General features: G+C 66.0%; 1 protein-coding gene across 1 annotated transcript in view; it reads right to left on the bottom strand.

The window, feature by feature from the left end:
- Positions 1–14,880, bottom strand: part of MUC5AC (mucin 5AC, oligomeric mucus/gel-forming) — a 46,344-nt gene that overhangs the window by 3,393 nt on the left and 28,071 nt on the right. Inside the window, exons 37-65 of the mRNA XM_055079564.1 lie at positions 13,616–14,878; positions 13,134–13,330; positions 12,443–12,617; positions 11,815–12,065; positions 11,526–11,709; positions 10,890–11,097; positions 10,249–10,427; positions 9,804–9,891; positions 9,588–9,691; positions 9,374–9,405; positions 8,892–9,063; positions 8,443–8,544; positions 8,248–8,285; positions 7,740–7,862; positions 7,557–7,655; positions 7,124–7,243; positions 6,930–6,993; positions 6,710–6,824; positions 6,058–6,333; positions 5,826–5,896; positions 4,170–5,300; positions 3,688–3,884; positions 2,997–3,171; positions 2,369–2,619; positions 2,080–2,263; positions 1,444–1,651; positions 803–981; positions 358–445; positions 142–245 (exon numbers count right to left, since the gene is read on the bottom strand). Of these exons, the coding sequence (XP_054935539.1) occupies positions 142–245; positions 358–445; positions 803–981; positions 1,444–1,651; positions 2,080–2,263; positions 2,369–2,619; positions 2,997–3,171; positions 3,688–3,884; positions 4,170–5,300; positions 5,826–5,896; positions 6,058–6,333; positions 6,710–6,824; positions 6,930–6,993; positions 7,124–7,243; positions 7,557–7,655; positions 7,740–7,862; positions 8,248–8,285; positions 8,443–8,544; positions 8,892–9,063; positions 9,374–9,405; positions 9,588–9,691; positions 9,804–9,891; positions 10,249–10,427; positions 10,890–11,097; positions 11,526–11,709; positions 11,815–12,065; positions 12,443–12,617; positions 13,134–13,330; positions 13,616–14,878 (6,378 nt within the window). The remainder of the gene's footprint in view (positions 1–141; positions 246–357; positions 446–802; positions 982–1,443; positions 1,652–2,079; positions 2,264–2,368; positions 2,620–2,996; positions 3,172–3,687; positions 3,885–4,169; positions 5,301–5,825; positions 5,897–6,057; positions 6,334–6,709; positions 6,825–6,929; positions 6,994–7,123; positions 7,244–7,556; positions 7,656–7,739; positions 7,863–8,247; positions 8,286–8,442; positions 8,545–8,891; positions 9,064–9,373; positions 9,406–9,587; positions 9,692–9,803; positions 9,892–10,248; positions 10,428–10,889; positions 11,098–11,525; positions 11,710–11,814; positions 12,066–12,442; positions 12,618–13,133; positions 13,331–13,615; positions 14,879–14,880) is intronic.

The following is a 14,880-nucleotide window of genomic DNA, read 5'->3' on the forward strand; positions in this document are numbered from 1 at the left end:
CCCCAGCCCGTCACGGGCAGACCCGGTGTGGGGGGCCGGGGGAAACCTAGGCCGTGGTGGAAAGCCCTGGGGTCGGGCTGAGAAGTGCCGACCCCGAGGGGCCAGTGCGTGGAAGCCCCCAGCCCAGCCCCAGGGACGTACTGCTGCAGTTGGCTGGCACGCAGACCTCCGTGCTCGAGCTGAACAGCACCATGTCCTCCCGGCAGAAGCAGCCTTCCGTGATGGGAATGGCTTCCAGGAGGGCCCTGTGGGGAGCAGAGGGGGAGCGGGGCCGTGGCCTCCTCCAGGGTGGGGAGAGGCGGCCTGGGGACACGGGGTGGGCTGGGGGTGTCCCAGAGGCAGAGGGCAGGTGCTTACAGGGTATTGGCACTGTCGTTCGTGTAACAGTAGGAAGGGTTGGACGGGCCGCAGGGCCGGTACACCTTGTCAGCAGGGCAGGTGAAAGCTGTGCGGAGGGTGAGGCCACACCTGAGGCCGGAGGGCACGAGCCGCGGGCCCTGGCCTGGGCCCCGCTGGCTGGAGCTCTCGGCCCAGGCACCTGCTGTGTGCCCTGCACCGCCCAGCCTGTCTGAGCCCTGGACCCCTGGACCCTGGGCCCCGGTGCTCTGACCTGGATACCCCCTCTTGTCCCTCCAGGAAACACATGCACTCCATCCTGGGCTCAGCCCTCCTCCTCCTGGAAGCCCACCCTGACCACCCAAGCCCACCCAAGGGTTGCCCAGTGTCTGTCCCCTCAAACAGGCTGATGCCACCGCCCAGCGGGACGGGGCACTCTGGGGCCGTGGGGCGGGGGGGTACTCACGGCATGTGTGGTTGGTCAGGTCCCGCCAGTCGATGCACACGTTGAGGGACGCACAGAGAGCGGCGTACAGCTCCAGGCTGGAGCACACCACGTCCTCCCTGGGCATGTGGCACTGGTCAAAGGTGCAGCCGTGGTAGTATGGCCACGGGGGGATCACCGAGTGACACGGCTTGAAGACCCTGCAGCACAGAGACACACGGGTCATGGGGCAGCTCCCTAGTGGGGTTGCCAGGCTGTAGTCTTTCCCTAACGAAGGGCCCCGAGGGAGAGGCGTCACTGGGCCGACCTGTGTGCCGAGGGACCCCAGCCTCTGGGGCCATCTGTGCGGCGGGGAGGGTGTCTGGCTGCAACACAGCTTTTCTTTCTGCAAATTCTCTGCTGGGCTCCCCCCGTGCCCTGCACGCCCGGGCACTGCCGCTGGCTGAGGACTTACGCCCGGAGCCACCATGAGCCTCAGAGCCTCAGAGGCCGACCCGCCACGAGCCCCGCAGGGCTCTGCGCCTGGCGTTCCAGCAGCCGTGACCCCCCTCTCCCTCGGGGCCCCCTGCAGGCCCGCCCACTTCTTCCCATCTCCCAGGCAGCGTGGGATTAGCAGGGCTACTCGACACCACCCCCACCCCAGCCCTGCCAGGGACTCTCACTCGCTCAGAATTAGCTGGCAGATTGGCGACGGGGGGCACGAGGTGGGTGATGTATTGGGCTCAGCTGTGGTGGGCGTCCGAGGAGGCCTGTGGCAGGGCGGCTCGCCGGGGTACGTCACGTTCCAGTGGCCCGACATGTCGGAGCAGGAGGGTACCACCGCCCCTCCGGGCAGGCGGCACTCGTCCTTCCGGTCATTGGTACAGGTGCCTGGGCCGTGGAAGCAGCGGTCGGTCAGCCGGGGAAAGCGGAGGCACGCTCACCCTCCCTTGGGGCGCTGGGGGCCGGGCCCCAGCGTCTCCGCGCAGCACTCGATGGGTTGCTGTGGGACCTGTCCCCTGACCTCCCTGTGCTTTCTTTTGCCTCCAAGAAGCCACACCCTGGGGCAGTTCCCAAAGAGGCCTCAGGTATGGGCCACTTGGCCAGGCCCCTGGGCCGTGTGGCCGCACATTCCTGGTGCAGCTGGAAAGCAGAATCAGCTGAAGGCTCCGCGCCACACGGGCGGCCTCACCCCCAGCCAAGAATGCAGTTCCTGGAGGGACACACCCGAGGCCGACCCTTCTCACACCAGACACTCCCAGCCAGAGGAAGGGCCCAGAGTCCGGAGGGCCAGAGCAGGGCTGGGGCCGGGCACTTACCGCACTGCCCCTCTGTGTTGTTGGCGAATTTGCTGAAAGGCAGCTCCACGGAGAAGATGAGGCCGCTGAACATGACCTGGACACCCAGGGCGGGGATGGTCACGTACATCTTGATGCCGATTTGGGAGACGACGATGCCGTCTTTCTGGAAGCCGGGTCTGACCACCCCCCCGTTGAAGATGATCTAGACGGTGACCCAGCGAGAGAAAGAGAACCGGGTGGCGATCAGCCAGTGCCGGCGCCCCAGCCCGCCCGGCACCGATGGGGGCTGCCCGGAGGGCGTCTCCACCTCATTGGTCACGACCCCTCCGACGGGTTTGCGGGTCAGCACGACGCGGTCCTGCCGGTACTCGACGATGATGGACTGCGGGCAGGACAGCCCGTCCTCAGCATCACAGAAGTAGTTATCGATCAGCACCCGGAAGTGTCCGAACACGGGCACGATCTGCTGCACCAGCACATACGTGCAGTTGTCCAGAAACGTGTAGTATGTGCCATCAAAAGTGATGTAGTGGGGGTCGCCCCAGCCGCTACACACGCCTGCGGGTGGAGGAGCCGCCTTACCTGGCCGCACCACGGGCCTCCTCCCACCGCCCCGGGGCTCCCCCGGGGGGCAAGTGTGTCCCGCACCAAGGGGAGCGGGCGACTGCCCTGTTGTCGGGACCCACGCGCCAACAGCGCACAGAACTCTGTCCAGTAGGTGCCTGAAGCGGCCAAGAGGTGGGACCAGACTCCGGACGCCCCCTCGCGCCTGCGTGGCCCGGCTGCTCTGGGCTTGGGCAGGGCTCCGCTGGGCACCCGGGGAGGAGGCTGGGCGCCAGCACCGCTGCCCTGATCTTGGGAAGTCCCTCCTGGGTCTCACCGATTCCGTCCCGCCTTCTCTGCCATGGCCGCCACCCCCGGCCCCGCCCACTCACACTGGCACTCGTAGTGTGGGCAGCAGTCCTCCCGGTTGGCCACCTTCACAGCGGGGTAGCCGTTGGCGCAGGTGAGCTCCTGCACCTTTGGACACTGGCGCGACCTCACGGTGATGGCCCCGTTGCCCTCACAAGTGGCCTCAGTGCAGTTGGGCATGGCCCAGGTTTCGCCTTTCTGCGGAAGCAAAGACTGGTGCAGGGCCTTGCCCTGACCCGGCGCCCACCCCTCGGGGCTCAGAGCTCGCCTGGGTCTCCGGGGAGAGAAGAGCCCCCGGGATTGCGGCCAACACCCACACCAGGCCTCTCCTCCCCCAGCCCCCGCCGAGCGCCCGGCTGGCTAGGAGGGGTTCCGGGTGTTGAAGGTTGCCCCCTTCCCCCTCTGCCCGTTTCCACCCTGTTCCCCACCCACCGTTTCCACTCCTTGGCCTTTTGACCCTTTCCAGAGCATCAGTCACCTGCTCTAGCCCCCTTTATAGGCAGCAGAGTCTCAACCTCGGGCCCCACGCTCCTGGCACCCCTTCCAGAAGTTCTGGGGGACCAGAAATGGCCACTTGCCGTGCTCAGCCTACATCAGCCAAGGGGTCACCAACCTTCATGCACACTTGATGCCACAGCCTGCTTCGAATGATGCTGAGGGTCCCTGCCCTGGCCCCCCCCGAGCCCCCGCGAAGGGCAGAAAAGGCGAGGTTACCATTCTTGGGGGGACTGCATTTGGGCATCCTCGCTGAATAACGGTCACAGAGGACGCCGTCGCGGAGGTGGCCGGGGTGGGAGGTGGCGTGCTGGTGGGACAGGTGTGGTCGGTCCGCCTGACCACGTGGCAGTCTGGGCTGCAAACAGCATAATAGCAGTGCCCGGAGAGGTCCGTCTGTTGGTAAATGATGGATCCTGCGAGAAAAGGAACAGGAGGGCACTAGCAGAGCCAGGAAGCGATCACCGGGAGGGACCCTAACCAGGCTGGTGGTCCACCTGGGTGCTGGTCTGGCAGGTGGCCTTCCTTCCCAGATGTAGATGGCGTGTCCTCAGAGACGGCTTACTGCCTTCCTATACACAAGACCTAGCCCTTTCGCAAAGACAAGACACCGCTCCCTCCCCTTAACACCGTAGTTTTGTGAACAGGGCAACAGTGACCAGGGTCAGCGCACACCACACACCCAGGTAGAGTACACATACCTGCCGGGTAGAACCTGTGGGCCACACTGCAGTAGCACGTGGAGGTGGAGGGCGGTGCGGAGCTGGGGGAGGTCGCCAGGGAAAGCGTTGCGGGGGTGGACTTGGGAGAGAGTGAGGACTGGGGACTTGAAGTCACAAAGGGAGTCGCAGACGTGCCAGTGCAGCCTTTCTGGGGCTCACAGCACAGCACGCGCACCTCGTAGTTGAGGCACATCCTGAACTTGCCCTTCTGGTCCCGGTTCCGACACACCAAGCCCACTTCCGGGCTGCACTGCACCACCTGGCCCAGCGTCTGGATGCTGACGTCGCGGTGGTTCTCGGCTCGGCACTCCAGGGCGCTGATGTATTCGGGTCTGTGGCAGATCCTCTCTCCTCTTCTGACGATGTTGCTGTAGGTTTCCAAGTCTCCTCCGTGGGGCCCAGGAGATGGGAAGTCCACATCGAACCACTTGGTCCACAGGCACTGTGGCTGGCAGGAGGTGGTCCGGGATTGGGAGTGGGTTGTTTCAGATACAGGGACTAAAGTTGTGCTGGTTGTAGGAGCTGATGTTGTGCTGGTTGCCTCCACAGTGGTGGTGCTAATTGTAGGAGTTGAGGTTGGGCTGGTTGTCTCCACAGTGGTGGTGCTAATTGTAGGAGCTGAGCTTGGGCTGGTTGTCTCCACAGTGCTGGTGCTGGTTGTAGGAGCTGAGGTTGGGCTGGTTGTCTCCACAGAGATTGTACTTCTTGTAGGAGCTGAGCTTGTGCTGGTTGTTTCCACAGTGGTGGTGCTGGTTGTAGGAGCTGTGGTTGGGCTGGTTGTCTGCACAGAGATTGTGCTTCTTGTAGGAGCTGAGGTTGTGCTGGTTGTCGCCACAGTGGTGGTGCTGGTTGTTTCCACAGTGGTGGTGCTGGTTCTAGGAGCTGTGGGTGGGCCGGTTGTCTCCACAATGGTGGTGCTAGTTGTAGGACCTGTGGTTGGGCTGGCTGTCTCCACAGTGGTGGTGCTGGTTCTAGGAGCTGTGGTAGGGCTGGTTGTCTCCACAGTGGTAGTGCTAATTGTAGGACCTCTGCTTGTGCTGGTTGGCTCCACAGTGGTGGTGCTGGTTCTAGGAGCTGTGGATGGGCCGGTTGTCTCCGCACACACGTGCACTGCACACGCACACACATGCACACATACACGTGTGCGCACACACACGTGCACTGCACACACGCACACACGTGCACAGACACAGGTGCACTGCACACCGAGCTTGACTTTGGTGTGATGGGAGAGTCCAGAGATTTGTAGAGAGAAGATGGAGCCTTCCCAGTCTGACGGCTCAGCTGGGTGGACCCGCGGGACTCCCGCCCTCTGTCCGGCCAAATGCACAGGAGACCAGGCAGCTGGCCTGCCCCGCCCCGGGCCCACGTCTGCCCTCCGACCTGCTCCCGGCTTTTATGGACAAGCTTAAAAATCACACGGAGCCCACGAATTGCAAATGCTGCAAGTGTATTTCCGAAACCGATGGCCCTTTCCTGAGGCCCAGGGCCGAGGCAGGGGTGAGGCTTTGCCTCCCAGTGGCCGGCCGAGCAGTCAGTTGCTGCATCTGAGGGACCGTTGTGGATCAGGCCCTTACGTGATGCTGAAGGCGGGGACCAGCAGGCTGGACCCGCAGCCAGAGGAGCCTCCCCCACCCCCTGCCCACCCGGGCTGGTCCTGAGCAGGCAGCTGCAAGCCCGTCAGGGCCACTGCACACCCGGGGCCGCTGGACCCGGAGAGGGACGAGGGGTGGACCGTGCATCCTAGGCTTGGGTCACCTGGCCCGGGGCTCAGGTTCCACTGGCCTTGGAGGCTGAGACTGCAGCGAATACAAACGTTCTTGTGGGCCTGTCCTGGAGGGACAGGGTGGGGCTGCGGCCCGCCTACTGCAAAGGCCGGGGAGCCGGGGCCCCTCTCCTCCGGCGCCTGAGCCCCGTCTCCTGGCTCCGCCCGGCCCCCTGCGCCATCTGCACCTCCCCTGAGTGGCCGAGGCCCCCGTGGGGGTCGCAGTGCAGGCCCACACAGCCGCACTCCTCCACCTCCGTGTAGCTGAAGGCCTGGCTGGAGCCGTCCTCGCAATGCAGGGTCACGTTCCGCAGAGAGGCGCGCAGCTCACGGCAGCAGCGGCACGTGTGCCTCACAGAGTGGGCCTCCAGGGAGTACCTGTGGGCAGGGGCCGCCTGAGCTCGCGGCTCGCGGGTGGCGTTTAACAGCGGCTCCCGCGTGCCAGTCACGGCAGCTGAGGTGCCCTGGGGCTCCTTCCGAGCCCCCCAAAGGCTGGGGAGGGGCCCAGCAGGCTCTCACCAACCACTTGACCAGCAGGTCACCACCGGGGACCCCGAGTCTGGGGCTCAGTAGAGAGAAGAGTGTGAGTCCAGACAGGTCACGAGGCGTCCCTGGACCCCGGCCCAGCCCCCGCCGGCCCCCCGCCCCCCATCCTGCCCCCGTCTGCCCGCCCCAAGCCCCACCCCACAGGAGCCCTCTGTGGCGGGGCGGGGGGGTTGCGGGTCTGCCCTGGGCGAGTCAGGGGCTCACGTACACGGAGGTGGTGTCCCCGCAGTTGCCCTGGCAGTAGGCGAGGCGCACGGGCCCCACGGAGCTGCAGCCTGGCTGCCGGAGGACCTGGAGCTCGTGGCGCACGGCGCAGGTCGACTCTGGGGAGGGACGCGGGAGGCGGCGCAGAGGTCAGCCCTGGCCGGGCGCCCCCCGCCCCCCGCCGCCTCCCGCGTCCCCCTCCCCTGGCCGGCACGCCCGCTCACTGTTCGGGGATGGGGGTGGGGGGCAGTAGTGGCAGCAGCCGTCCTCGCTCAGCCGAGCCTCGTCCTGCGAGGACAGAGACGCCGTTAGCGAGGGCAGGGACGCAAGACGGTGGCGCCCACTCCCATCCGGGGCCTGAGCCTCCCGTGGCCGCGGTCGGCCCCCCGGGCAGGGCGGGCGGGCTCCCAGGACTCACCGCAGGACACCTGAGGGGGGGACACGCCTTCTCCGTGGTCACCAACACGAGCCCATTCCGGTACTTCTCACACTGATGTGTCACGCAGCGGCTCCCGGCGTGTGGCCAGGACTCGCCGGGCTGCAGCGGGGCCCAGCCGGCAAGTGAGTGGCCCTCCCCCAGGCCCCCCCCCAGCGGGGGAGGGCGCTGCATCCGTCTGTCTGTCAGCCCCCAGCCCACGGGCTTCCGGAGGCTCCCGCGGGCTCTGCCCTGCGCCCGCCTTGCACTGACGGCTCCCCAGGGGCCCCGGTGCACCAGGAAGCCATCCACCCAGCTCCCCCGCTGTGGCTGTGCGCTCCCGGCGGCCCCCCCGTGCGGGGGTGGGGCTGGCCCCCCCGGAGCCCGTGGCCGGCCCCGCCCGGAACTCACCCCAAGCCCCGTGACCGCTACTCACACGGAGGAGGTGAGCAGAGCTGTCGCTGGTGTTCATGACGCAGGCCACCTGCACGCACTCGCCGCAGCACTGCCCGCTCTGTGTCTGGTACTCGAAGCCCTGGGAGGGGGGCAGGGTGTGCGGCCTGAGCCCCGGCTGGGCGCCGCGTGGGGGTGGGAGCGTGCAGGTGAGTGGCCCACTCACCACGGGGCAACGGGTGCTGCAGATCTGGGTCTCACAGCTGATCACGAACGTGTCCGACTGGGGGCCACCGGGCAGCTCACACCAACACTTTTCGCACAGGTTCGAGGAAACGATGGCGCCAGGCTGGGGGAGTCCAGGTGACGGCGTCTGCCCCGCCGGGCCTGGTGCCCCTGCCCTCCCGGACGTCCCCTCCAGGCCTGACCCCGCCAGGCAGGCTCTTCCCCTGAGGTGACCCTCAGCAGTGCCTCCTGCTCGGGGTCCCGGTCTTGGGGACAGAGCCCCAGGGCTGCTCCTCCAGCGAGGTCACGTGCTCTGGAGGACCCGGCACGGGGAGAGCGAGGCTGGGGGCCTTCACAAGTTCAGGACAGGGGTTGTGGTCCCAGAAGAGCCCACTGCTGCTCCGAAGGCCACCCAGGCCCGCAGGGACGCAGCCTTGGGGAGAAGCTGGCAGGACGGGGGGACTCCGGTCCCTGTGCACCAGGGGGCCTGACCTTCGGCTGGTTCTTACCTGGTACAAGGTGCCGTTGATGCTGCAGACGGTCCGGCCTGCTCAGGGGAGAGAGCAGACCTGCAGACCCACCGTCCCCCTGTCCCGCCGGCCTCCCGCGGAGCGGCTGCCCGCGCCCACCACTATAGCACCCCAGCCCCGGGCGACGGCCCATGTTCCTCCCCAGCCTGGCCGCCGCTGAGCCAGGACACTCACCGCACTTTGGGGTCGGGCAGCAAGCCCCTTCCTTGTAGGTCAGGACGGAGCGGGAGCCTTCCGGACAGTCCACGGGCGCGGGGCAGTGTGTGGTGTTGCAGGCTACAGCAGACGGAAGGGGGCGTCAGGGGACCTGCCTCCCTCCCAAGCCCGAGTGTCGCCTCTCCCTGGGGGTCCCCAGGAGTACTGACTACCCAGTGGACGGGTGGTAGGCTCTCCAGGGCGTGCCCACCGCCACGGGGGACGAGGCTGCTGGTCGGCCCTGACCTCCACGGTAGCCCTTACTCTCGAGCCTTCCTGCTGGGGGTCAGCAGCTGAAGCCACCTAAAGGGAGGGCATGCCCACCACCCTCCTGGGCTGTGCCCCCAGGTGCCTCGGGACCCTTCAGGGGCAAAGCTGGCCAGCCCTGAGCCTGTACATGTGCGCCCCCCGCCCGGCCGGGGGCTCACCGCAGGTGTACTGGGGACAGCACTGGCCGGTCTGCAGGGCCACGGGCACCGGCACCAAGCCGGGCTCGGGGCAGGCGGGGGGCGGGGGGCAGGGCCGAGTCTGGCAGCTCAGATTCCGGGTGCTGCCCTTGCAGCTGCACTCCTGGCAGTCCACGCTGACCGTGTGGCCAGGCTGTCAGGGGAGGGACATGGGGCCCCGGGCCGCCGGTCACCTGCCTGTCCCGTGGCACGGTGGGAGGAGGGGAGCCCGCGGCTGAGGGCCTGCAAGGGGTCTTCAAAAGTGTGGCTGGGGCTCTGGGGGGGCCCTGGGGGCCAGGAGGCGGGGCGGGAGGGGGTCTCCAGGGAGGGCGGGACGCGGCCAGCCTTGGGGCCGGCACCCACCCTCCTCCGGGGCCCTGCAAGGAGGCCTCCTGAGTCTTTGCTCAGGAAACCCTGGCCCCTCCCTTCCCCTCCTCTGAGCCCCCCGAGGGCGCCGCACTCACCTCCACAGGCTCCCCGTGGGGCCCCAGGCAACCTGGAGGGAAAGAGAGGACGTCATCGCTGGGCCTCCACGGCCCCCAGCCCGTCACGGGCAGACCCGGTGTGGGGGGCCGGGGGAAACCTAGGCCGTGGTGGAAAGCCCTGGGGTCGGGCTGAGAAGTGCCGACCCCGAGGGGCCAGTGCGTGGAAGCCCCCAGCCCAGCCCCAGGGACGTACTGCTGCAGTTGGCTGGCACGCAGACCTCCGTGCTCGAGCTGAACAGCACCATGTCCTCCCGGCAGAAGCAGCCTTCCGTGATGGGAATGGCTTCCAGGAGGGCCCTGTGGGGAGCAGAGGGGGAGCGGGGCCGTGGCCTCCTCCAGGGTGGGGAGAGGCGGCCTGGGGACACGGGGCGGGCTGGGGGTGTCCCAGAGGCAGAGGGCAGGTGCTTACAGGGTATTGGCACTGTCGTTCGTGTAACAGTAGGAAGGGTTGGACGGGCCGCAGGGCCGGTACACCTTGTCAGCAGGGCAGGTGAAAGCTGTGCGGAGGGTGAGGCCACACCTGAGGCCGGAGGGCACGAGCCGCGGGCCCTGGCCTGGGCCCCGCTGGCTGGAGCTCTCGGCCCAGGCACCTGCTGTGTGCCCTGCACCGCCCAGCCTGTCCGAGCCCTGGACCCCTGGACCCTGGGCCCCGGTGCTCTGACCTGGATACCCCCTCTTGTCCCTCCAGGAAACACATGCACTCCATCCTGGGCTCAGCCCTCCTCCTCCTGGAAGCCCACCCTGACCACCCAAGCCCACCCAAGGGTTGCCCAGTGTCTGTCCCCTCAAACAGGCTGATGCCACCGCCCAGCGGGACGGGGCACTCTGGGGCCGTGGGGCGGGGGGGTACTCACGGCATGTGTGGTTGGTCAGGTCCCGCCAGTCGATGCACACGTTGAGGGACGCACAGAGAGCGGCGTACAGCTCCAGGCTGGAGCACACCACGTCCTCCCTGGGCATGTGGCACTGGTCAAAGGTGCAGCCGTGGTAGTATGGCCACGGGGGGATCACCGAGTGACACGGCTTGAAGACCCTGCAGCACAGAGACACACGGGTCATGGGGCAGCTCCCTAGTGGGGTTGCCAGGCTGTAGTCTTTCCCTAACGAAGGGCCCCGAGGGAGAGGCGTCACTGGGCCGACCTGTGTGCCGAGGGACCCCAGCCTCTGGGGCCATCTGTGCGGCGGGGAGGGTGTCTGGCTGCAACACAGCTTTTCTTTCTGCAAATTCTCTGCTGGGGTCCCCCCGTGCCCTGCACGCCCGGGCACTGCCGCTGGCTGAGGACTTACGCCCGGAGCCACCATGAGCCTCAGAGCCTCAGAGGCCGACCCGCCACGAGCCCCGCAGGGCTCTGCGCCTGGCGTTCCAGCAGCCGTGACCCCCCTCTCCCTCGGGGCCCCCTGCAGGCCCGCCCACTTCTTCCCATCTCCCAGGCAGCGTGGGATTAGCAGGGCTACTCGACACCACCCCCACCCCAGCCCTGCCAGGGACTCTCACTCGCTCAGAATTAGCTGGCAGATTGGCGACGGGGGGCACGAGGTGGGTGATGTATTGGGCTCAGCTGTGGTGGGCGTCCGAGGAGGCCTGTGGCAGGGCGGCTCGCCGGGGTACGTCACGTTCCAGTGGCCCGACATGTCGGAGCAGGAGGGTACCACCGCCCCTCCGGGCAGGCGGCACTCGTCCTTCCGGTCATTGGTACAGGTGCCTGGGCCGTGGAAGCAGCGGTCGGTCAGCCGGGGAAAGCGGAGGCACGCTCACCCTCCCTTGGGGCGCTGGGGGCCGGGCCCCAGCGTCTCCGCGCAGCACTCGATGGGTTGCTGTGGGACCTGTCCCCTGACCTCCCTGTGCTTTCTTTTGCCTCCAAGAAGCCACACCCTGGGGCAGTTCTCAAAGAGGCCTCAGGTATGGGCCACTTGGCCAGGCCCCTGGGCCGTGTGGCCGCACATTCCTGGTGCAGCTGGAAAGCAGAATCAGCTGAAGGCTCCGCGCCACACGGGCGGCCTCACCCCCAGCCAAGAATGCAGTTCCTGGAGGGACACACCCGAGGCCGACCCTTCTCACACCAGACACTCCCAGCCAGAGGAAGGGCCCAGAGTCCGGAGGGCCAGAGCAGGGCTGGGGCCGGGCACTTACCGCACTGCCCCTCTGTGTTGTTGGCGAATTTGCTGAAAGGCAGCTCCACGGAGAAGATGAGGCCGCTGAACATGACCTGGACACCCAGGGCGGGGATGGTCACGTACATCTTGATGCCGATTTGGGAGACGACGATGCCGTCTTTCTGGAAGCCGGGTCTGACCACCCCCCCGTTGAAGATGATCTAGACGGTGACCCAGCGAGAGAAAGAGAACCGGGTGGCGATCAGCCAGTGCCGGCGCCCCAGCCCGCCCGGCACCGATGGGGGCTGCCCGGAGGGCGTCTCCACCTCATTGGTCACGACCCCTCCGACGGGTTTGCGGGTCAGCACGACGCGGTCCTGCCGGTACTCGACGATGATGGACTGCGGGCAGGACAGCCCGTCCTCAGCATCACAGAAGTAGTTATCGATCAGCACCCGGAAGTGTCCGAACACGGGCACGATCTGCTGCACCAGCACATACGTGCAGTTGTCCAGAAACGTGTAGTATGTGCCATCAAAAGTGATGTAGTGGGGGTCGCCCCAGCCGCTACACACGCCTGCGGGTGGAGGAGCCGCCTTACCTGGCCGCACCACGGGCCTCCTCCCACCGCCCCGGGGCTCCCCCGGGGGGCAAGTGTGTCCCGCACCAAGGGGAGCGGGCGACTGCCCTGTTGTCGGGACCCACGCGCCAACAGCGCACAGAACTCTGTCCAGTAGGTGCCTGAAGCGGCCAAGAGGTGGGACCAGACTCCGGACGCCCCCTCGCGCCTGCGTGGCCCGGCTGCTCTGGGCTTGGGCAGGGCTCCGCTGGGCACCCGGGGAGGAGGCTGGGCGCCAGCACCGCTGCCCTGATCTTGGGAAGTCCCTCCTGGGTCTCACCGATTCCGTCCCGCCTTCTCTGCCATGGCCGCCACCCCCGGCCCCGCCCACTCACACTGGCACTCGTAGTGTGGGCAGCAGTCCTCCCGGTTGGCCACCTTCACAGCGGGGTAGCCGTTGGCGCAGGTGAGCTCCTGCACCTTTGGACACTGGCGCGACCTCACGGTGATGGCCCCGTTGCCCTCACAAGTGGCCTCAGTGCAGTTGGGCATGGCCCAGGTTTCGCCTTTCTGCGGAAGCAAAGACTGGTGCAGGGCCTTGCCCTGACCCGGCGCCCACCCCTCGGGGCTCAGAGCTCGCCTGGGTCTCCGGGGAGAGAAGAGCCCCCGGGATTGCGGCCAACACCCACACCAGGCCTCTCCTCCCCCAGCCCCCGCCGAGCGCCCGGCTGGCTAGGAGGGGTTCCGGGTGTTGAAGGTTGCCCCCTTCCCCCTCTGCCCGTTTCCACCCTGTTCCCCACCCACCGTTTCCACTCCTTGGCCTTTTGACCCTTTCCAGAGCATCAGTCACCTGCTCTAGCCCCCTTTATAGGCAGCAGAGTCTCAACCTCGGGCCCCACGCTCCTGGCACCCCTTCCAGAAGTTCTGGGGGACCAGAAATGGCCACTTGCCGTGCTCAGCCTACATCAGCCAAGGGGTCACCAACCTTCATGCACACTTGATGCCACAGCCTGCTTCGAATGATGCTGAGGGTCCCTGCCCTGGCCCCCCCCGAGCCCCCGCGAAGGGCAGAAAAGGCGAGGTTACCATTCTTGGGGGGACTGCATTTGGGCATCCTCGCTGAATAACGGTCACAGAGGACGCCGTCGCGGAGGTGGCCGGGGTGGGAGGTGGCGTGCTGGTGGGACAGGTGTGGTCGGTCCGCCTGACCACGTGGCAGTCTGGGCTGCAAACAGCATAATAGCAGTGCCCGGAGAGGTCCGTCTGTTGGTAAATGATGGATCCTGCGAGAAAAGGAACAGGAGGGCACTAGCAGAGCCAGGAAGCGATCACCGGGAGGGACCCTAACCAGGCTGGTGGTCCACCTGGGTGCTGGTCTGGCAGGTGGCCTTCCTTCCCAGATGTAGATGGCGTGTCCTCAGAGACGGCTTACTGCCTTCCTATACACAAGACCTAGCCCTTTCGCAAAGACAAGACACCGCTCCCTCCCCTTAACACCGTAGTTTTGTGAACAGGGCAACAGTGACCAGGGTCAGCGCACACCACACACCCAGGTAGAGTACACATACCTGCCGGGTAGAACCTGTGGGCCACACTGCAGTAGCACGTGGAGGTGGAGGGCGGTGCGGAGCTGGGGGAGGTCGCCAGGGAAAGCGTTGCGGGGGTGGACTTGGGAGAGAGTGAGGACTGGGGACTTGAAGTCACAAAGGGAGTCGCAGACGTGCCAGTGCAGCCTTTCTGGGGCTCACAGCACAGCACGCGCACCTCGTAGTTGAGGCACATCCTGAACTTGCCCTTCTGGTCCCGGTTCCGACACACCAAGCCCACTTCCGGGCTGCACTGCACCACCTGGCCCAGCGTCTGGATGCTGACGTCGCGGTGGTTCTCGGCTCGGCACTCCAGGGCGCTGATGTATTCGGGTCTGTGGCAGATCCTCTCTCCTCTTCTGACGATGTTGCTGTAGGTTTCAAAGTCTCCTCCGTGGGGCCCAGGAGATGGGAAGACCACATCGAACCACTTGGTCCACAGGCACTGTGGCTGGCAGGAGGTGGTCCGGGATTGGGAGTGGGTTGTTTCAGATACAGGGACTAAAGTTGTGCTGGTTGTAGGAGCTGATGTTGTGCTGGTTGTCTCCACAGTGGTGGTGCTAATTGTAGGAGTTGAGGTTGGGCTGGTTGTCTCCACAGTGGTGGTGCTAATTGTAGGAGCTGAGCTTGGGCTGGTTGTCTCCACAGTGCTGGTGCTGGTTGTAGGAGCTGAGGTTGGGCTGGTTGTCTCCACACTGGTGGTTCTGGTTGTCTCCACAATGGTGGTGCTGGTTGTCTCCACAGTGCTGGTGCTGGTTGTAGGAGCTGAGGTTCGGCTGGATGTCTGCACAGAGATTGTACTTCTTGTAGGAGCTGAGGTTGTGCTGGTTGTCTCCACAGTGGTGGTGCTAATTGTAGGAGCTGACGTTGGGCTGGTTGTCTCCACACTGGTGGTTCTGGTTGTCTCCACAATGGTGGTGCTGGTTGTCTCCACAGTGCTGGTGCTGGTTGTAGGAGCTGAGGTTCGGCTGGATGTCTGCACAGAGATTGTACTTCTTGTAGGAGCTGAGGTTGTGCTGGTTGTCTCCACAGTGGTGGTGCTAATTGTAGGAGCTGACGTTGGGCTGGTTGTCTCCACACTGGTGGTTCTGGTTGTCTCCACAATGGTGGTGCTGGTTGTCTCCACAGTGCTGGTGCTGGTTGTAGGAGCTGAGGTTCGGCTGGATGTCTGCACAGAGATTGTACTTCTTGTAGGAGCTGAGGTTGTGCTGGTTGTCTCCACAGTGGTGGTGCTGGTTGTAGGAGCT

The sequence above is a fragment of the Physeter macrocephalus genome, chromosome 18 (assembly GCF_002837175.3).
Source record: "Physeter macrocephalus isolate SW-GA chromosome 18, ASM283717v5, whole genome shotgun sequence".
NCBI classification, from domain to species: Eukaryota; Metazoa; Chordata; class Mammalia; order Artiodactyla; family Physeteridae; genus Physeter; species Physeter macrocephalus.